At 39.8% G+C, this 23,414-nt stretch overlaps 1 protein-coding gene across 3 annotated transcripts in view; it reads left to right on the top strand.

The window, feature by feature from the left end:
- Window positions 1-226: 226 nt before the first annotated feature.
- The window catches only part of LOC140728155 (islet cell autoantigen 1-like protein), a 137,917-nt gene continuing 114,729 nt past the window's right edge, over window positions 227-23,414 (top strand). Inside the window, exons 1-3 of one of the 3 annotated variants that reach the window (XM_073046410.1) lie at window positions 227-345; window positions 16,010-16,130; window positions 21,529-21,570. In XM_073046410.1, the coding sequence (XP_072902511.1) occupies window positions 21,554-21,570 (17 nt within the window). In that variant the 5' untranslated portion in view covers window positions 227-345; window positions 16,010-16,130; window positions 21,529-21,553. Of the gene's footprint in view, window positions 346-617; window positions 747-16,009; window positions 16,131-21,528; window positions 21,571-23,414 lie in introns of those variants that run through there. The other 2 variants (XM_073046411.1, XM_073046412.1) reach the window with 2 other exon arrangements.

Below are 23,414 nucleotides of genomic sequence, written 5' to 3' on the forward strand. Positions count from 1 at the left end.
GATGTTATTTCAGCCTTCTGATTTAAATTCCAATACATGCAAAATATTTATTTCTTTCTCTCTTGGAATATCACACCTGACATATTTCCAATGGCGTATTTCCATTGGCAAGGATCACTATCACGTGACAGAAGGAACCCTCACTCCCGCAGCCAAGTTTCATTACCTCGTATATCGCCGCCTTGCGGCAAAAGGACCACCCGAAGCCTTCCCGCTGTAGCGCCACCCTTGGCCGGAGGACCATCCGAAGTCTTCCCGGCCCCGCGGCAGCGCCGCCTTCGGCCGGAGGACTGGTCGGTTACATCCTGCTTGGACGGCAATGAAGTGGACCTGGTGAGATGAGCGGTGAGTTGCGATGGAGTGCTTCGTTCCCTTCGGATAAACTAACAGGCCGTGTAGCTGCGGCGAGTAGAGGGTGGCGGTGGGGGGGAGGGTGGTAGGTCGCGGCCTGCGCTGCATGGGCGGGCCCTGATCAGTGCGCTCGGGGCCCGTGAGCGGCGGCTGGTGACGCTGCAAAGCCGAAACAGGTGAACTCAGTTCCCCTCCCCCACGGCGGGCCCGGCCCTTCCCCTCGCAGGTTACCCCATCTCCTCCAAAACCAAATCAGCGGTGACCGAAAGCAGCCAGTGAATCTGGATTAATGGCCCTGAGAGAGTGTAGCACCCGTGGTTTTAGAAGGGAAGGGGGTAAATGTCCGATCCGGGCAACAAAGACCAGGTGTTCGTAATTCTGGAGTCACCACACAGGTCTGTTAACCGGTTAAAATAGGTGTTAAATCGGTGGGTTGATGGTGCGCCTCGTTGGGCCGGATGAGCCTGTCTCGCTCTGTATCGCTAAATAATATAAAAAACTGGTTTAAATAATTGACACAAACTGTGTGTCTGCCCTATGTCAACTAGTGGGGAGGTGGGGACAGATACAGGTGTATAATGCTGATCTTCTACTCCAGCACCATTCGCTCTGTTACCCCCGATCCAGAATCAGGTTTATTATCACCGAGTTAGATGACGTAAACTTTGTTCAGCAGTACAGTACAAGGGCATAAAATTATATTAATGACTAAATAAATAAATAGTGCAAAAAAATGAGGTAAGGTTCGTGAATTCATGGACTGTTCAGAAATCTGATGACGGGGAAGAAGCTGTTCCTAATTCGTTAAGTGGGGGTTCGTCAGTAACGCAAAGTAGACATAGAACCATAGAACATTACAGTGCAGAAACAGGCCTTTTGGCCCTTCTTGGCTGTGCCAAATCATTTTGCTGCTTAGTCCCACTGACCCGCACCTGGACCATATCCCTCCATACACCTCTCATCCATGTATCTGTCCCAAGTTTTTCTTAAATGTTAAAAGTGAGCCCGCATTTACCACTGCATCTGGCAGCTCATTCCACACTCCCACCACTCTCTGTATGAAGAAGCCCCCCGCAATGTTCCCTTTAAACTTTTCCCCCTTCACCTTTAACCCATGTCCTCTGGTTTTTTTCTCCCCTAGCCTCAGTGGAAAAAGCCTGCTTGCATTCACTCTATCTATATCCATCATAACTTTATATACCTCTATCAAATCTCCCCTCATTCTTCTATGCTCCAGGGAATAAAGTCCTAACCTATTCAATCTTTCTCTGTAACTCAGTTTCTCAAGTCCCGGCGATAACCTTGTAAACCTTCTCTGCACTCTTTCAACCTTATTAATATCCTTCCTGTAATTTGGTGACCAAAACTGCATACAATACTTCAAATTCAGCCTCATCAATGTCTTGTACAACCTCACCATAACATTCCAACTCTTATACTCCATACTTTGATTTATAAAGGTCAATGTACCAAAAGCTCTCTTTATGACCCTACCTACCTGTGACGCCACTTATAGGGAATTTTGTATCTGTATTCCCAAATCCCTGTGTTCTACTGCACTCCTCAGTGCCCTACCATTTACCTTGTATGTTCTACCTTGGTTTGTCCTTCCAATGTGCAATACCTCACACATGTTTGTATTAAACTCCATCTGCCATTTTTCCAGCTGGTTCAAAATTCTCTGCAAGCTTTGAAAACCTTACTGTGCACTACACCTCCAATCTTTGTATCATCAGCAAAGTTGCTGATCCAATGTTCATGTTCTGGAACGTGACTGTCCTTAATAATAGATGCTGCCTTCTTGAGGCACTATCTCTTGAAGATATCCTCGATGGTTTGGAGGGTTGTATTCTTAATAGAACTGGCTGAGTCTTCTACCCTTATGTGCTCTTGTGCACTGGAGCCACCATAGCAGGCTGTGATGCAAATACTCCCCACTATACATCTGTAGAAACATGCAAAACTCTTTGGTGACGTAAATCTCAAGCTCCTGGCGAAGTGGAGCGGCTAGTGTGCTTTTCTTTCGTGATTACATCAGCCTTTTGCATTTTGTCTGTCCTGCGTGCAGACTTTTTTCCTCGATTCTGTTGTGTTTCTTTGTATTTACTGTGAATGCCCGCAAGAAGATGAAGCTCGGGGTAGCATAACTTTGATAATAACTTACTTTGATTGATTCCTCCATCCATTAACCCACCCCAACATCACTACACACACACCCAGTGTCACTCTATGTACATAACAGTTACTTGTACATTGTTTTATAGGATTATATGTTTATTGTGTTTTATGTTTTCTTTATATTTATTGTGTTTTTTTACCTGCATCGGATCCAGGGTAAAATTCATTTCATTCTCCTTTACACTCATGTACTGACAATAAACAATGTTGAATCTTAAGCAGGAGAGTAGAGCTTCACACAGTGTTGTAGATGTGGTGTCACCATGTTCCTCCCTAACTTGAGCCAGGCACTTCAGCTCTTGTTCTTCAATCCTCCTCCAATAAAAGCCAATGTACTTGTTTGCCTTTCTCCTTGCTTGCTGTACCTGAAGATCAGCCACCTGTAATTCAGATACAAGGACACCCACTAGCACCTTTCAGTCTTTCCATGTTTTAAGAGAATCTACCTAGTATTTTTCTCTCTGCCAAAGTTGATGACCTTAACATTTTTCCACATTAGATTCCCACACACAAAATGCTGGGGCATCTCAGCAGGTCAGACAGCATCTATGGAAAGGAATAAACAGCTGACGTTTCGGACTGGAAAGGAATGGGGAAGATGCCAGAGTAAGAAAGTGTGGGTATGGAAGGAGAACAAGCTGGAAGGTGATAAGGCAGGTGGGTGGGGGAGTGAGAATGAAGTAAGAAGCTGGGAGGTGATAAGTAGAAAAGGCAAAGGGTGGAGAAGAAGGAATCTGATAGAAGAGTAGATCATGGATGAAAAAGAAGCTTTTTAGAGATCTGGTTTTCTTTGTCACACGTGCATCAAAACATACAGTGACATGCGTCATTTGTGTCAAATCAAATCAGCAAGGATTGTGCTGGGGCCAGCCCGCAAGTGTCTCCATGTCTCAGATGCCAACATAGCATGCCCACAGATCAGTAACTGTAGCCCATACATCTTTGGAACATGGGAGGAAACTGGAGAATCTGAAGGAATCTCACACAGTCATGGGGAGAACATACAAACTCCTTACGTAAAACTTCTCTGCATCCTTTTCATACACACACTACCACTTGTTTTGGTATCTGCAGCAAATCTGGATATATTGCACACGATCCCCTCATTCTAGCCATTAGTAGTAATTGTGAACAATCCCTGTTGCACCCCAACCTGAAAATGACCCAGTGTTTTTCTACTTCCCATTCTCAATCCTTTACCAGTCCTCGCTGTACACCTGTACATTTCCTCTGTTGCTGCATAATCTAATTTAATTTTGCCTAGCAACCTTTAAAAGCCTCTGAAAGTCCAGCAACACCCTATTAACTGGGTTTGTTGTTACTATGCTTCAAACATGTGTGATTTTGATTTCGCAATTCCTGTTGACCCTGCCCAGTCCTATTGTAAGTTTCCAAGTGCCCTCATACCATTTCTTACAATAGGACTGGGCAGCATCAACAGGAATTAGCTATCACTTAGTCTGATATCAGTAGTTAGCAAAATGTTAGAATGTATATTTAAGTTTCTAAGTGCCCTAATACCATTTCTTTAATACACATTCTAACATCTTGCCAACTACTGATATCAGACTAACTGATAGCTAGTTTTCTTGCTCCCTCCTTTGTTAAATAATTTACTTCCTTCCAGGCTTGAGAGTTAGAATCCACCGGAGACAAAGGATGTCCATTGCATCCACAATTTCCAGAGCCTTGTCCAATAGACACTTATGATTCTATAACACCGTGTCATAGGAGTAGGATAAGGCCATTTGGCCCATTGAGTCTGCTCTGCCCTTCCATTGTGACTGATTTATTATCCCTCTCAATCCCATTCTCCTGCCTTCTCCCCGTAATCATTGACACCGTCACTAAGCAATAACCTATCAACCTCTACTTTAAATATACCCAATGACTTGGCCTTCATTGCCATCCGTGGTAATGAACTCCACAGGTTCACCACCCTCTGGCTAAAGAAATTTTCCTCATCTCTGTTCTAGAGGGAGATCCTTGTATTCTGAGGCTGTGTCCTCTTGTCCTAGACACCCTCACCACAGAAAACATCTTCTCCACATCCTCTTCTACCTAGGCCTTTCAATATTTGATAGGTTTCAATGAGATCCTCCCTCATTCTTCTAAACTCCAGTGAGTACAGGCCCAGAGCCATCAAATGCTCTACATATATTAACTCTTTAATTCTGAGAGTCGAGTCATCAGGCCCCGAAGATTATTGCCTATCAGTCCTATTCATTTCTTCATTTATTTCTTTAATTCTGCAGTTTTTCTAGAAGCTCTTCTGTAGACAGACACAGAATGTTCACTTTAATTCCCCGTCCAGTTCTTTATTCCACAATATAATTTCTCCTGACTTAGTCTGTAAGGGATCCTCATTAACTTCAATTAATCTATTCATTATTATCTGTTTTGATTCCCACTGGCCATGCATTCTACTTTACCATTCCATATCAATTGATGTCTTGTCCTATGTTCCAATGATGTTATTTTTATTGGCTGGACCACATTTTCTGTTTTTATTCCCTCATAAGGGTGTATGTACTCTATTAGGTACACCTGTATACCTGTCTTTAATGTAAATATCTAATCAGCTAATCTATGTGGCAGCAACTTGAGTAGACATGGTTAAGAGGTTCGGCTGTTGTTCAGACAAAAGTTCAGAATGGGGAAGAAATGTGATTTAAGTGACTTCGACCATAGATTTAATTGTTGGTGCCAGACAGGGTGGTTTGAGTATTTCAGAAACTGCTGGTTTCCTACGATTTTCATGCACAATAGTTCTGTAGTTTATAGAGAATGGGGAAAATGAAAATCCAGTGAGAACAGTTCTGTGAGCGAAAATGCCTTGTTAATGAGAGGGTTCGGAGGAGAATGGCAGACTGGTTCAAGCTGACAGGAAGACAAGAATAACTCAAAAAAAACATGTTTTACAATGGTGGTGTGCAGAAGAACATTTCTGAATACACAATGCATTAAACCTCGGAGTGGATGGGCTATGGCAGCATAAGACTATAAACATGTTAATTATATACGGGAGTCCTGAAGAAGGGTCTCGGCCTGAAACATCAACTGTTTATTCTTTTCCAAATGTGCTGCCTGACCTGTTGAGTTCCTTAGCGCTTAGTGTGTGTTGCATTAGGTACAGGAGGTGCCTATTAACTTGGCCACTGAGTGTATATATTAGCATTTATGTCATACCTTTTAGTCAGTTCCAAGTCTGCCAGAGAGAACTCCTGATTTTTGTCCTTGCACTATTCAAATTTAAATCACCAAATTTAAGTTCAATTAAATCACTTTAAACTTTTATGTAAAACCCATCATATTATGATCACTGTTCCCTCAATTCAATCTTTCTCTACACAGTACTCAACCAAGCTTGTTCACATGTTGGTTCCTCAATTTTCTGATCCTGGAGACTAGAAATTTTTGTACTCAAAAGGTGAGTTCTCCACCTCAAAGGGCTGAATCATGGAGTTCATTCAAAACAGAAATATGAAGGGAATTAGTGTTTGAGGTAGATGGCAAGGCACAATCCTGATGAACATCAGAGCAGGTTTAAAGGGCCAGATTTTCCACTATTGCTTTCCCTTATATTGTCTAATATGCACTCTGTGAATTCACCCAAACATTGTTACCTGAGCTTAGAATTTTGAGATAATTTTCTAAACCACCTCTTTGTGAAAATGGTAATGAAAGTTTGGAATTTCTCAAGAAACTGTTGATGCTGAGATCCAACATGAAATGCTTGGAACCTGTATAGGCTAAATAGCAGAACCAGAATTTGGAATTGGGTTAATTATCACTGACATGTGTGAAATTTGCTGGTTTTGTTGCTGTAAGTTACAATAAGAGATGTATTTTAAAAAAGTGCAAAGAGAGTATAATAGTGAAGTGGTGTTCATGGAGTGTTCAGAAATCTTATGGTTGAGGGGAAGAGGCTGTTCCTTAAATGATGAATGTGGGTCTTCAGGCTCCTGTACCTCCTCCCTGATGGTAGTAATGAGAAGAAGGCGAGTCCCGGGTGATGAAGGTCTTTAATGATGGATGCTGCTGCCTTGAGGCACCACTTTTTGAAGATTTCCTCTGGTCGGTTTGAAGTGGTTTGAAACTATTGCAGCGGTTATGGTACACGTCAGTCAAGATCTAATGAAGTGATTGAGTATGTTCAAGGCACAGAATCATTTGAAAACAGTGAAAATGCTGAAAATTGAAATGTTACATAGCTCGAGAGTCATTGCTGTGCAGAATTCCTTATAGGTTAACTTGCAGATTGAGTTGGCGGTAAGGAAAGCAAATTCAATGTTGGCATTCATTTCAGGAGGACTAGAATATAAAAGAAAGATGTAATGTTGAGGCTTTATAAGACATTGGTCAGACCACACTTCGAGTATTGTAAACATTGAAGAGGAGATTTACGAGAAGTATCCTGGGAATGAAATGAAGAGTGTTTGAAGGCTCTGGAATGGTACTTGCTGGAGTTTAAAAGAATTGGGATGGGGTGGGGGGGATCTCATTGAAACCTTTCGAATATTCAAAGGCCTAGAAAGAGTGGATGTGGGGAGGATGTTTGGGGAGTCTAGGACATGAAGGCATGGCCTCAGAATACAAGGATGTTCCTCTAGAACAGTTGAGAATTTCTTTAGCCAGAGGGTGATGAACCTGTGAAATTCATTACTACAGATAACTGTGGAGGCCGAGTTGTCGTGTATACTTAAAGTGGAGGCCAATAAGTTCTTGATTAGTAAGGGTGTCAGATGTTATGGAGAGAAGGCAGGAGAAAGGGATAATAACTCAGCCATGATGGAATGCTGGAGTCACTCAGTGGGCTGACTATGACCTCATGGTCTTTAAAAGATGAGGAAACACAGATGTGATGAGTGATTGCAACTGAAGTTTTGTTAAGAATGGGAGCATCAGAGTTTTGCTTGAGCTTCTGGAGGGTAAAGTGTTACCAGCAGAGTATTGGAATGGACAGTTCTGTCTTAAAGATTAAATATTGAAGATTAGAATTATTTGTCACATGTACATTGAAATATACAGTGGAATGCGCCATTTGCATCAGTGACAGTCTGAGAATGTGTTGGGGGTAGCCCATGTGTGTTGCTATGCTTCCAGTACTAACAGCAAGCCCACGACTCACTAACCCTAACCAGTATGTCTTTGGAATGTAGGAGATAACTGGAACACCCAGAGGAAACCCACACAGTCATGGGGAGATTGTATAAACTCAGTGGTAGTAGACAGTAGTGAATAGAACCTCGATCTTCCTATTTTTTGGCCCTGTAAAGCATTGCACTTCTGGATGATCGCTGGAGGTCATAGAGTCATAGAAAAGTACACAGAAAAGGGCCCTTTGTTCCATCTAGTCCATGCTGAACCATTTAAATTACCTAGACCCATCAACCTGCATCCAAACCATAGTACTCCATACCCCTCCCATCCATGTACCTATCCAAACTTGCCATAAATGCTGAAATTGAAATTGTATCTAGCACTTGCCCTGGCAGTAAGTTCTACACACTCACCATCCCCTTAGTGAGGAAGTTTCCCTTCACGTTCCCCTAAAACATTTCACCTTTAACCCTTAACCCATGACTTCTAGTTGTAGTCTCATCCAGCCTCAGTGGCAAAAAGCCTGCTTGCATCTATCCTCTTCCCTCATAGTTTATACACTTCTATCAAATCTTCCCCTCAGTCTTCTACATTCTATGGAATAAAGTTATAACTTATTCAGACTTTACTTATAACTCAGGTCCTCCAGTCCCAGCAACATCCTTGTAAATTTTTTGTACTCTTTCAATCTTAGTGACATTTCTGCTGTAGGTACCTGACCAAAACTGAACACAATACTCCAAATTAAGCATCACCAACTTCTTATATAACTTCTACATAATATCCCAACGTGTGTACTCAGTACTTTGATCTATGAAGGCAAATGTGCCAGAAGCTTTCTTTGCAACCCTATCTTCTTCTGATGCCACTTTCAATGAATTATGGACCTGTATTCCCAGATCCCTTTGTTCTACTGCACTCCTTAGTGCCCTGATGTTCACTGTGTAAGACTTACCCTGGTTGGTCCTACCAAAGTTCAACACCTCACACTTGTCTGCATTAAACACCATCTGTCATTTTTCAGCCCATTTTTCCAGCTGGTCCAGATCCTGCTGTAAGTTTTGATAGTCTTCCTCACTGTCCGCTACACTCCCAGTCTTGGTGTCATTCGTAAATTTGCTGATCCAGTTAACCATGTTATCATCCAGAATATTGATATAGATGGCAAACAACAATGGACCCAGCACCAATCTCTGCAGCACTCCACTGGTCTCAGGCTCCCATTCAGGTGGCAACCATCTACTGTCACCCTCTGACTTCTCCTGCAAAGCCAGTGTCTAATCCAGTTTGCTGCCTCATCTTGAATGCCAAGCTTGACCCCAACCTGACTTTGACTTTGTCAAAATGCCTTGCTGAAGTCCATGTAGACAACATCCACGACTTTGCTTTTATCAACTTTCCTGGTAACTTCCTTGAAAAACTCTTTTAAGATTGGTTAGGCACAATCTACCATACAGAAAGCCATGCTGACTATCCGTAATCAGTCTCTGTTTATCCAAATATTCTTATATCGGTTGCTCAGAATACCTTACAATAATTTTCCCACTATTGATGTCAGGTTCACTGGCCTATAATTTCCTGGCTTATTCTTAGGGCCTTTCTTAAACAGCAGAACAACATTAGCTATCCTCCAGTCCTCTGGTACCTCACTTGTCGCTAAGGATGATTTCTGCTTTTGCCTCCCATAGAGTCCAAGAGAGCACCTTGTTGGCCCTAGGGATTTGTCCACCCTAATTTGCCTCAAGATAGCAAATACCTCCTCCTCTGTAATCTGTATATGGTCTATGACCTCACTGCTACATTGCCTCACTTCTATAGATCCTGTGTCTGTCTCCTGTGTAAATAGAGATGCAAATAATCCATTTTAGATCTTCTCCATCTCTTTGGGCTCCACATATAGATTACTATTGTGATCTTCTAGAGGACCAATTTTGTCCCTTGCAATCCTTTTCATCTTAATGTATTTGTAGAAGCTCTTCATCTTGTTTGCTAGAACAACCTCATGTTTCCTTTTAGTCTTAATATATTTCTTAAGTACTCTCTAGCATTTCATTTGTTCCTACCTGCCAAAATCTGCTATACATTTTTTTAACCAGGGTCTCAATATCTCTCAAAACCAATGTTTCCTAGACCTGTTATCCTTTTTTAAAAAAACCTTTTTTATTGAATTTTCAAATAGGTGACAGAAAGAAAAAAAATTGTCAACCCTTCCCCCCTCCCTTTAACCCCTCCCCCAACATATCCCTATAGAAAAAAAGAGAAGAGAAAAGAAAGAAAGAAAAAAGAAAGAAAGAATGCCTGGATATTGGAAGATCCCCACATGCTCCATGGAGTTCATAATAGCTTTAATATGTATATTTATTTCTTTCCCCAGATAACCAATAATTTTATCTTTGGAGCACCTATATATTTAATCCTATCTTTTGTAAATAAGGGTGCCAAATTTTCAGAAATATTTCATATTTATCTCTTAAATTGTAAGTAATTTTTTCAAGTGGAATGCAGCTAAAAATTTCATTCTTCCAACAATCTATACTTAAGTATGAATCTGATTTCCAAGTAACTGCAATAGCCTTTTTGGCTACTGCCAATGCAATTTTTATGAATTCTTTCTGATATTTATTCAATTTGGATTTCGATTTTATCCCTTCAATATCGCCTAGTAAAAATAATGTTGGATTATGTGGAAGTTGTATTCCAATAATTTGTTCCAGTAAAACTCTTAAATTTGTCCAAAAAGGTTGAATTTTAAAACAAGACCAAGTAGAGTGTAAAAAAAGTACCAATTTCTTGATTACATCGAAAACATTGATCAGATAAATTTGAGTTTAATCTATTTATTTTTTGTGGTGTAATATATATTTGATGTAAAAAGTTATATTGTACTAATCTTAGTCGAACATTTATTGTATTTGTCGTACTGTCAAGACATAATCTTGACCAACTTGTTTAATCAATTTTAATATTCAAATCAGTTTCCCATTTTTGTCTTGACTTATGAATTCCTTGTTTAATTGCCTGTTTTTGAATCAAATTATACATACCAGAAATAAATTTTTTAATTTTTCCTTTATGAATTAAAGTTTCTATTTCATTAGGTTTCGGCAATAACATTGTTTGACCCAGTTTATCTCTTAAATAAGCCCTTAATTGGAAATAACAGAAAAGAGTGTTACTTGATATTTTATATTTATTCTTTAATTGGTCAAATGACATTAATATACCTCCTTCAAAACAGTCTCCTATATATCTAATCCCTTTGTGAAACCAGTTATATAAAAGTTGATTATCCATTGTAAAAGGGATAAGTTTATTTTGAATTAAAGGTCTCTTTGCTAATAAAGATTTCTTTATCTCATCATCAACATTTATCTTATTCCATAAATCAATCAAATGTTTTAGTATAGGAGATTCTTTCTTTTCCCGTATCCATTTAGATTCCCATTTATATATAAAATCTTCTGGTATATTTTCTCCTATTTTATCTAATTCTATTCTAATCCATGTCGGTTTATCTTCATCAAAAAAAGATGCAATAAATCTAAGTTGATTTGCTTTGTAATAATTCTTAAAATTTGGTAATTGTAACCCTCCTAGGTCAAATTTCCATGTCAATTTTTCCAACGATATTCTTGACATCTTACCTTTCCAAAGGAATTTCCTCACACATTTATTTAACTCTTGAAAAAACTTCTGCGGTAATTGTATTGGTAGTGTTTGGAGTAAATTTTATAGCATTGACTCTACCTATTAATGTTATTGGTAACATCATCCATCTATCAAGATCCTCTTGAATTTTTTTTAGTAATGGCAAATAATTTAGTTTATGTAAATTCTTTTTATCATTATCAACTCTTATACCTAAATACTTAATACCATTTATCGGCCATCTAAATTGAGTTATTAATCAACATTGACTATAATCTCCTTTAGTAAGGGGTAAAATTTCACTTTTATCCCAATTTATTTTGTACCCTGATATTTTCCCATATTCTTCCAATCTAGAAGATAATTTACGCAATGAATGCAATGGGTTAGTTAGATAAATCAGAACATCATCAGCAAATGTTAATCTTATATTCCTCCTGATTAACTCTGAAACCCATAATATCTGAGTCAGTTCTAATTAATTCAGCTAATGGTTCTATCGCCAACACGAATAAAGCAGGTGATAATGGACAACCTTGTCTAGTTGACCTTGTTAACTGAAATGATGTTGAAATTTGGCCATTTGTCACCACTTTAGCTTTGGGGTTAGGATTTAAGGTTTTAATCCATTTTATAGAAGATACTCCTAATCCATATTTTTCCAATACTTTAAATAAAAAATCCCATTCCAATCTATCAAATGCTTTTTCTGCATCCAAAGCAACTGCCACACTCATTTCTTCCCTCTTTTGTGCCAAATGAATTATGCTAAGTAACCGAGTTACATTATCTGCTGATTGTCTATTTTTAATAAATCCTGTTTGGTCCATGTGTATTAATTTTGGTAAGTATTTAGATAATCTATTAGATAAAATCTTTGCTATTATTTTATAGTCTGTGTTCAACAAAGAAATAGGTCTATATGATGTTGGCTTTAAAAGATCTCTGTCTTTTTTTGGCAATACTATGAAAATAGCTGTCGAAAAAGATTCTGGAAGTTTATGCGTTCTTTCCGCTTGGTGTATTAGCTCCATAAAAGGAGGAATTAATAAATCTTTAAACTTTTTGTAAAATTCAGGCGGAAAACCATCTTCTCCTGGAGATTTATTACTCTGAAGTGATCCTAGAGCTTCTTCGACCTCCTTTAATGTAAAAGGCACATCTAATCCCTTCTGTTCTTCCGAATTCAATTTTGGGAGAGTTATTTGTGATTAAAAACCTTTCTATCTCAACAATATCATTTTGTGATTCTGATTGATACAGTTCAGAATAAAACATTTTTAAAGTTCCATTGATTTCTAAAGGTTTATAAATAATTTTATTTACACTTGTTCTAATTGCATTTATTGTTTTGGAAGCCTGGTCTGTTTTTAACTGCCAAGCAAGAATCTTGTGTGATCTTTCACCTAGTTCATAATATCTCTGTTTAGTTCTCATAATTGCTTTTTCTGTTCGGTATGTCTGAAGTGCATTGTAGCTTCTTATTAACAAGTTGTCTTTGTTTTTCTTCTGTCTTATATCTTTGAGATTCTTTTTCTAATTTTGTAATCTTTTTCCAATTGATCTATTTCTACCATATATTCCTTCTTAATTTTAGAAGTATAACTTATTATCTGGCCTCTCAAATATGCCTTCATCGCTTCCCATAATATAAATTTATCATCAACTGAATGTGAGTTTGTATCAAAAAAAACAATCTGTTTTTTCATAAAATCACAAAAATCTTGACATTTTAATAATATTGAATTAAATCTCCATCTGTAAATTGATTCCTCCTTATCCATCATTATCATTGTCATTATCAAGGGGGAATGATCTGACAATATTCTTGCTTTATATTCCATATTTTTCACTGTCTTGAATATTCGCTGATAGTAGAAAAAAATCTATCCTTGAATAAGTTTTATGTCTATTTGAATAAAATGAATAATCTCTTTCTCTTGGGTTAATTCTTCTCCATATAACAATCAAATTTAAATCTTTCATCAATGATAAAGTTAATTTTGCTACTTTTGGTTTTGTAACAGCCTTTGTTGACCTATCTAAAACTGTGTCTAGACAAAAGTTAAAGTCTCCACCTATTAATATTTTATCGTGTGCGTCAGCCAAATTCAAAAAAGCATCGTATAAATTTTACATCGTTTTCATTTGGTGCATAAATATTCATAAGAGTCCATAGTTCTGAAAAGATTTGACAATGTATGATTACTTATCTTTCCGCAGAATCAATTAATACATTTTGTATTTTAATTGGTAAAGTTTTGTTAACCAAAATTGCAACTCCCCTCGCTTTTGAATTAAATGAAGCTGCAATAACATTTCCGACCCAATCTCTCTTTAATTTCTGATGTTCTATCTCTGTTAAAAGTGTTTCTTGTATAAAAGCTATATCTATTTTCATTTTCTTAATGTATGTTAAAATTCTTTTTCTTTTCACTGGTCCATTAAGCCCATTAACATTAAAACTTAAAAAATTCAGTAAATTAGTCATTATTTTTAACGGGGTTACTCCAGTCTATAATAATACATAATATTTCAACTCTCATAGTACCTTGGGGAATTATTTTAAAATTCTCCATGTTGCTATGTGTCTCCCCTCCGATCATCCAGGCAAAGAAAGAAAGATAAAAGAAAAATAGATTATAAAGAAAAAAATAACAAAAAACCCCCCTGCTAACGTTGTGAATGAAAAAAAACACAACCTTACCCCCCTCCGTTGTGCGGGTCATGGCAAACGCCATGATTACACATGTGAATTCCGTAGCAATCGATCCGAAGTTCCCCCAGCTCCCCCGTAACATGAAAAAAGTATATATAAGAGAAGAAAAAATAATATCACTACTCTTGATTAATATTTCTCAAATTTTTACCTTTCTCCCCCTGTATCATATAATTAAAAGTATATTTAAATATTCTTCTGTCCTGAATATCCATCAACTCACTTCACTGTCCCCATCTTCATCTTTAATCTGTTTCACTTTTAAATCTTTACTGTGCCTAGTGAATATTTGGAAGTTCTTGTGCAAACTCCTCTGCATCCCGATGATCAGTAAAAAATCTTCTTTTCCCGTCATCCAAAAAAATTATGTGTTGCCGGGTGGCGCAATATAAATTTATAACCCTTTTCCCATAAAACTTTTCTCGCTGGATTAAATTCCTTCTTTCTCTTCAAAAGGTCATAACTTATATCAGGATAGAAAAGAACTGCTTTCCCTACTATCATCAATGGCTCATTTCTCTTTCTGGCACATTGGGCAGCCGTCTTCAGGATCTTTTCTTTATCTTGATACCTTAAGCATTTTTTCAAGATTTTACCAAGAATCTAAGTCTGAAGGTCACTTGGGGTCAAGTAAATTTTAATTTTTGAGCACTGGCTGTTGTACTTGCTACACCAGAACAGCTTGACACTATAAAATATCCCAAGGTAAACAATAGTGCAAAAATGCAAGTCATGATTATATGGCTCAGTTGTTGGTTGGGCAGTGTCTTAGTCCACATAATTGAGAGATAACTGTGCACCACCATGCAAGCTGTCACATATTTGACAGTTAATGATGCTTGCAACTTACTTAAGGTAATCTCAAGTTGTGGTTTCCGTCGAGATTGGAGATTGTGGCTTGGACTTAGTTGCTTTTTAAGTTTATAGAGATGGTTTGGGGACCGAGAGGTGTCAGATTATGGTTTAGGGACAGTGATGTTGAGGAGTTATAGGTTAGGCCTCTACTCTGTGCTGAAAACTCCAGAGATGTTGATGGGTGATGAAGGACATCCACAGTGTAGGCCTCTGCTCCTTACACAAAGTCCAGAGTAGCGGATATGAGGACAAGGCCACCAGTTGATGTGCCTGAAGCTCGGGATCCCATCATCAGCTAGTCCAGGGGTTGATACAGAAGATCAGAGTGGAAGTTTAATCAGAAGTCCTGAAGCCCAATGGCTGAATTCTGAAGAATGGAGGGCTGGAGGCCTGTCCTGGAGTTGGAGGAGTGAGTGTGAGTGAGAGAGAGAGAGAGAGCTAACTGACTAACTAACTAGTTTTGCTTTTGTTGTTTTGTTGCTTGTTGTGTTCTGCGTTGTTTGGCTGAGCATTGTGGCCATGCTACGGTGGTGCCAGAATGTGTTGCCACACTTGCGGGCTGCCCACAGCACTTTCAGGGAAGGTTGATAATTCTTGATTAGTAAGGGTCTTGTGGACCAGTCAAGTGGTGGTAAATGGGATTTGTATAGATGAGTATTTGATGGTCAGCATAGATATGGTGGGCTGAGGAGCATTTTCCTGTGTTGTATGATTCTGTATGACAACTGGTGGGCAACAATGCTTACCACAGCATCAGTCACATTACATAGCCTCATGTGTACCCTTAGAACCTTGGAGTCTGTGAACCATAACATCTAGTGGCTGTGGTTAATTAACCTATGTCCCTCCCTCCCTGCTTATTCTCATCAGAAGGTTACGTGGAGGTGAATGGAGTTGAGAAGGATAATAAATCAGCTATGATGGAATGGCAGAGCAGACCCGATGGGCCGAATAGCTTATGCCTTGTAGTCTTTTGGTCTTATCCCTAGATGTGTTGGTAATGCAAACAACACATTTTACTGTATTTTTTGTTGTGCATGTAATCTAAATCTGAATCTAAGTATGATAAAATTTGAAGGTCCTGGTAGATTTCTGAGGAATGTCAAGAGTATTTTGTCAAAAGGTAACATGTTTTTCCTCACGCTCTGTTTTCAGCTGTCCATCAACCCAACTTCTGTGCAAGGTCTTGAGAGGCCTTGGAGGTTTATATGGCATGTATCCTTATGAACAGTGGTTAGTGATTTGAAGAACCCCAGTGCATTGCTGGTGAATCCAGGTAAGGCATGTGTAACATTAGTGTGTAATCAGTCATTGTACAAACCAAAGTTAATGCAAGGAATCAAAAGGCCTATTATTATGTAAGTAGATACTGTAAATGTGTGAGGTTCCTTGGGATCTATGTATTCCAGGGAATGTCAAACCTACCTGATAACTTTTTCTAAGAAATAGTTAAGGGAGTCACTATGTTGGCCTTAATGGCAAAGGGGTTGGAGGATTTGTTACAATTTTGCAAGGTGTTGGTCAGGTGACACGAGGAATACCATAGTTTTGGTCCATTTCTCTAAAATTAGTTATAATGGTATTGGAGGCCCAAAGGAATTTCACCAAGCTAATTCCTGGAATGAGAGAATTATCCAGTCAAGAGCAACTATAAACAGTTTGGGATCGTATTCCTTCAAGATCAGGCAGATGAGAGTTGTCCTTTATTTGAATATATAACACCATGGAGCCTTCTCAGATGTTCAGGTGTTTTCTTAAACAAGGAGACATAATTGGAAAATAAGGGGACATTCATTTGAAACTGAGTTGCATAAAAGTTCTTCTGTCAGAGGGTGGTAAATCTCTGAAATTCTCTGTTCCCAATGTTGGTGGTGGAACTAGATCATTAAATGTATTTAAGGTAGAAGTAGATAAGTTTTTTGTAAAGTTGGGAAACTCACAGAGGCCAACATAGATCAGTTATGGTGATATTGAATAGTGGGGCAGACGAGGGGCGTGGTGGTCTACTGTTCTATTGAATAGTGGGGCAGACGAGGGGCGTGGTGGTCTACTGTTCTATTTTGTTGTGTTCTTGTGAATGATTTAGATCTGTCATTGTATAACTTGGGATACTAATTTGTTATTGTGTCATACAAGGTGGAATCCATGTAGTTACAGGTCTGTACTGGATAGCACAGGTATATGGTCCTGGTGGGGACAGGTCTGTCACTTTACAACATCGGGATACAATAATAGTGGATACAGATAAGAGATTGTTTAGCATGGAGGTGAATACAGTGGTGGGGATGGGTCTGTCATTGTATAACACCAAGGTACAGTACTGGTGGGGATGAGTCTGTTCCTGTAAAACACTGGGGCATAGTACTGGTGGAAGTGGATCTTTGGCTCTATAAAACTGGGTACTGAGGCCTGGTCAATCACTATATAACATTGTGGTATAGTACTGGTGGAGTGAGTCTCCCTCTGTGTAACAATAGCATACAGAATTGATGAAGTGAGTCTCTATAATACCGGGGTGTACTACTGGTGGGGATGAGTCTGTCACTGTATAACACTGGGGTACAGTGCTGGTGGGGACGGGTCTGTTCTTGTATAACACTGGGGCATAGTACTGGTGGAAGTGGATCTTTGGCTCTATAAAACTGGGTACTGAGGCCTGGTCAATCACTATATAACATTGTGGTATAGTACTGGTGGAGTGAGTCTCCCTCTGTGTAACAATAGCATACAGAACTGATGAAGTGAGTCTCTATAACACCGGGGTGTACTGCTGGTGGGGATGGGTCTGTTACTGTATAACACTGGTGTACAGAACTGGTGGAGTGAGTCTCTCTGTAACATTCATACAGAACTGGTGGAGTGAGTCTGTGTAACACTCATGTACAGAACTGGTGGGGACAAGTCGATCACTCTTTAACACTGGGGTACACTGCTGTTGGAGATGGGGTCTGTTGCTGTATAACACTGGTGTACAGAACCAGTTGGAACAGGTCTGTCACTGTGCAAGTATGATGCGCACTTTGAGGTTGTGAGCAGGAATGCTTAGAGTTAATGTGGTTTTCACTCTGACCACAGCCTTTCGTTTCTATTACCCTTGAAATCTGATTGACCTTCTTTAGTAAGCACTTTCAAATTCGATGGTGTTGTAAACTGTTGTGAATTAAAATAGCCATAAATCAACAAGTTTAAATAATGTTATCAGCTGTCTTCCAGCTACTTAAATATTGTCTGGTGTGTCAGATAGAAGAACGGTCTTCAAGCAGGTCAGTCAACATTTTTCAAAAAAAATGTTTAGGTGGGGCTCATATCCTTGAGCGAGAGAAAAAAAATCACACCTAAAATGTGAAACCATTTATCCATTGTTTTAATCAGAAGAGATTCTGCAGATGCTGGAAATCCAGAACAATGCACACAAAATGCTGGAGGAACTCAACAGGTCAGGCAGCATCTATGGAAAGGAATAAACAGTCAAGTCCCTTCATCAGGACTGGAAAGGAAGGGGGAAGAAGCCAGAATAAGAAGGTGGTGGGGTGAGGAAGGAGTACAAGCTGAAAGATGGAGGAGGACGTGAAGTGAGAGGCTGGGAGGTGATTGGTGGAAAGGGTAAAGGGCTGAAGAAGGAGGAATCTGATAAGAGAGGGGAGTAGACCATAGGAGTAAGGGAAGGAGGAGAGGCCCCGGGGAGAGGTAATAGGCAGAATGAAGTGTTGAAAGATAGGAGCTACAGTGAGGCAGTCACACCTAAGTTCAGTCATTGGGTGACTGTCAGGAGAGGGAAAGGGAATATGCAGACAGTGCAGAGTACCCCTGTGGCCATTCCCCTCAATAACAAGTATACCACTTCGGGCAGAGTGGACATGGAGAGGATATTTCTTATAGTGGGGGAGTCTAAGAACAGAGGGTACAGCCTCAAAATATCAGTATGTCCATTTAGAACAGAGATGAGGAGATAGGGCAGGTCCTTAATAAATACTTTGCTTCCGTATTTTGCAGTGAGATGGACCTTGACATTTGTGAGAACGGTGTAAAACAGGCTGATATGCTGGAACATGCTGACATTAAGAAAAAGAATGCGCTGGAACTTTTGAAAAACATTAGGATTGATAAGACACCAGGGCCAAAGGGGATAATGGAAACCTCTGAAGGAGGATGATGAGCTTGTCCAAATCTAGACTTTTCAATCTACAAAAAATACATCAGTTACTACAGGAAGTGAGGGAAGATTTCCTGTGCTGTTGGCAACGATCTTTGTGTCCTCACTGGCTACGGTAGTTGTACCACATGATTGGAGTGTGGCAAATGCTATTCCTTTGTTCCAAAAGGGAGTAGGGATAATCCTGGGAATTATAGTCCAGTAAATCTTATTTCAGTGATTAAGGGAGAAGGTTCGTAGAGACGGGTCTTATGAGCATTTGGAGAAGCATAGACTGATTAGGGGTAGTCAGTATGGCTCTGAGATTGGCAGGATGTGCTGCACAAGCCTGATTGAATTTTTTGAGGAAATAACAAAACAAATTGATGAAGGTAGGGCAGCTCATGTGTATATGGATTTTAGTAAGGCATTTCCCACAGTAGGCTCATTCAGAAAGCCAAGGGGGGCAGGGTCCAGGGAAACATGGCTGAGTGGATTCAGCATTGGCTTATCCACAGAAGGCAGATGGTGATGAGTATTTTACTTAGAGGTCGATGCCCATTGGTGTTCCTCAGCGATCTGTTCTGGGACCCATGCTGTTTTTTTAATAAATGATTTGGATGAGGAATTGAAAGGGTGGATTAGTAAGTTTGCAGATGACATGAAGGTTGGTGGAGCTGTGGATAGTGTAAAAAGTTGTTGTAGGTTACAATGGGACATTGATGGGTTAAGTAGTAGATGGAGTTCAATTGAGAAAAGTGTTAAATGATTCACTTTGGAAGGTCAAACTTGGAAGCAGAGTACGGGGTTAATAACAGAATTCTTAGCAGTGTGATGGAGCAGAAGGATCTTGGGTCCACATCCACAGAACCCTCAATGCTGCCAAACAAGTTAATAGGGTGGTTAAGAAGGCATGTGATATGTTGGCCTTCATTAGTTAGGTATTGAGTTCAAGAACTGTGAGGTTATGTTGAAGCTCTATAAAACCCTGGTTAGACCACACTTGGAATATTGTGTTCAGTTTTAGTGCCTCATTATAGGAAGGATGTGGAAGCTTTAGAGAGGGTGCAGAGGAGATTTACCAGGACACTGCCTGGATGGGAGAGCATGTCTTATGACACGAGGTTGAGTGAGCTAGGCTTTTGTCTTTGGAGTGAAAGAGAATGAGAGTTGATTTGAAAGCAGTGTACAAGATGATAAGAGCCATAGATCAAGTGGACAGCCAGAGACTTTTTTCCCCAGAGCTGAAACAGCTAATATGAGGGGCATAATTTTAAGGTGTTTGGAGGAAAATACGGGGGGGGGGGGGGGGGGAATGTCAGAGCTAAGTTTTTTTACACAGAGGTTGGTAGATGCAAGGTTAGTGCTGCCAGGGAGGATAGTAGAGGCAGATATCTTAGGGATATTTAAGAAAGTTAGATGGGCACATGGATGAAAGAAAAATGGATTACTATGTGGAAGGGAAGAGTTAGATTGATCTTAAAAGTTTGGTACAACATTGTGGGCTGAAGGGCCTGTACTTTGCTATGTTTTCATTCAGCTTTGGCTCAGTTGTCTCTCAGTTCAGAATCGAGACTCTTGCCTATGAGTTTAGAATGTCATGGATTCATTTATTATCTTGAGCACTTAATCAAGATTGTCTCTCCTCTATTCCCCACTCTGACTTCTTACATCTTCTCATCTGCCTATTACTTCTCCCTGGGTTCCCTCCACTTTTCCTTTCTCCTATGATTCACTCTCCTGTCTTATCAGATTCCTCCTTCTCCAGCCCTTGACCTTTCTCACCCACCTAGCTTCACCAATCACTTTCCAGCTAGCCTCTTTTTGCTCCCCCCATCTTTTCATTCTGGCAAATTCCCCTTTCCTTCTCAGTCCTAAAGAAGGGTCTTGGCCCAAAACGTTGACTGTCTGTTCATTTCCATAGATGCTACCTGACCTGCTGAGTTCCTCCAGCGTTTTGTGTGTGTTCTTTTGGATTTCTAGCATCTGCATGCTTTCTCGTGTTGATAGATAATTTCTTATTGATATTGTCCACTTCTTAGAAACTTTGTACGTGGTTGTACTAAAATCCTAGTGACAAATTATTTATCCTCCCTGTGCAAGATAGCAATCATGCTTCACATGAAGTACTTAACTGTGACTTAGTTTGGGGCAGCATGCAGGTATGAAAGGAACTGGATAAGTAAATTATTGCTCCTGAACCAGCATGGATAACTTCACTCATCGCAACATTGACCTGATTCCATGACCAATGGACTCACTTTCAAGGACTCTACAACTCGTGCTCTCAGTAGTATTTACTTACTTATTTATTATTTTTTAAATATTTGCACAATTTGTCTTCTTTTGAACATTAGTTATTTGTCAGTCTCTTTTTTTTTACTGACTTGTATTTCTTTGTTCTATTGTGAATGTCTGTAAGAAAATGAATCTCAGGTAGTGTATGATGATATATATGTACTTTGATAATAAAGTTACTTTGAAACTACTTCATTAAAATTGAAAATCCTGAACCTTGCATCTTTGTTGATACTCTGTTCAGGTTGCTCAAAACAGAAACACCAAACATGGATCGTCATTCAGGGTAAGTTTCCATCAGTGCAACAGGAATAACATGGGGGGGGGGGGGCCCAGTGTATGCAATCGTGTTGGCTAGCCGTGACAATGCTATGTTCCAATTTGAAATTGCGTTGCAAGGGCAGATTTACTTTCTATTCCTTATAAGTAATTGCATCCAAAGCTCGCTAACACTTGGGTGTACCCAATATCATGCTAATACTCATGCTAATGTTCATACTCCTATCTACAAAAATGCGAACACTTGGGTGAGAATGGCTGAGTAGGCTTGGCTTCTTCTTACTGTCCCCCTCACAGCTACCTAGTGGAGGTAGGGAAGATGAATGGACCTGAATCTTATCATTGTGCATTCATGCTGGGAAAGAGTGCAGAGAAGAATGTGCAGGGAGTTTAGAAAGCTGGGACTTCAAGGACTGAGTTATGGAGAAAGATTGAGCAGATTGGGACTTTTTCCTCATTGTGGCATAGGAGAATGAGGGGGGGGATCTTACAGAAGGGTATACAATTTGGGTGGCACAGAACATTGCAGTTAACATAACACTTTCCAGCACCAGCAACTCAGATTCAATTCCTGCCACTCTCCGTAAGGAGTTTGTACGTTCTTCCCGTGACCGTGTGAGATTTTCGCAGGTGCTCCAGTTTCCTCCCACATTCCAGAGATGTATGGGTTAGTAGGTTAATGGGTGTCATTGGGCAGCGTGAGCTCGTTGGGCCAGAAGGGCCTGTTACTGTGCTGTAAATCAAACTTAGTAAATAAATAAAGGGCTGAAATACGGTGAAAGTCCAGCCTTTTTCCCAGGGTTGTGGAATCAAGAACCAGAGGGTATAGGTTTAAGATGAGAGGGGAGAGATTTAGTAGTAATCTGAGGGGCAACTTTTTCATACAGAGGATGGTTAGTTATGTGAAACGAACTGCCAGAGGAAGTGCTAGAGGTGGGTACATGAACAACATTTAAAGGTACTTTGGCATGTGCGTGAATAGGAAAGGTTTAAAGGGATATGGGCCAAACATGGGCAAATGGATGAACTTAGATGGGAATCTTGGTCAGCATGGTCCAGTTGGGCCGAAGGGCCTGTTTCCTTGTTGTATAACTGTATGATCCTATAACCACCCTACAATTCTTGTTGTGACTAAGTACTATCTCCACAAGGATATAGCAGTAGCCATTTATGTCAATGTTGAAAAGCACAGCATTTCAGGGATAGATGAATACAAGTTCAAGTACATTTTCTGCTCATGTTCATACTCCTATCTACAATAATCTCAGTTCCCTTCAGGACTTGGCTTGCCCAGCCTGTAGTGTTACTGCTTAGAGATTCTTGAATAAATGATAAAGCTCCCCCCTCCCCACTCTAAGCACATTCTGTGTCCTTGTGTCCTTCAGTGGAGCTCAACATGGTGGAGTGTTGATTCATTAACTGAGGGAGGAGGAGAGTAGTAACCAGAAAGGATTTCCTTACCCCAATTTGAATTGAAGCTGGAGGGTCTGAGGAGATCAGAGGCAGTGTTGAGGATTCAATGAACAGGCCCTTCAGCCCACCATGTCTGTGACAAACATGATGGCGAATTAAACTCAATCACTTTTGACTGTACATGACCCATATCTCTCCATTCCCCACATATTGAACGTGTCTATCTAACTGCCGCTTAACGCCAATATCAAATCTGCTTCCATTACTACCCTGGTAACTACTTTTCTCTGTCTTAAAAAAACTTGGCCTGCACATTACCTTTAAACTTTCTCCCTCTCAGCTTAAATGCATGTCCATCAAACCACAAGATACAGGAGCAGAATTAGGCCATTTGGCCCATGGAGTCTTCTCCGCAGTTCCATCAAGGCAGATTCATTA

The sequence above is a fragment of the Hemitrygon akajei genome, chromosome 5, assembly GCF_048418815.1.
Source record: "Hemitrygon akajei chromosome 5, sHemAka1.3, whole genome shotgun sequence".
Classification (NCBI taxonomy): Eukaryota; Metazoa; Chordata; class Chondrichthyes; order Myliobatiformes; family Dasyatidae; genus Hemitrygon; species Hemitrygon akajei.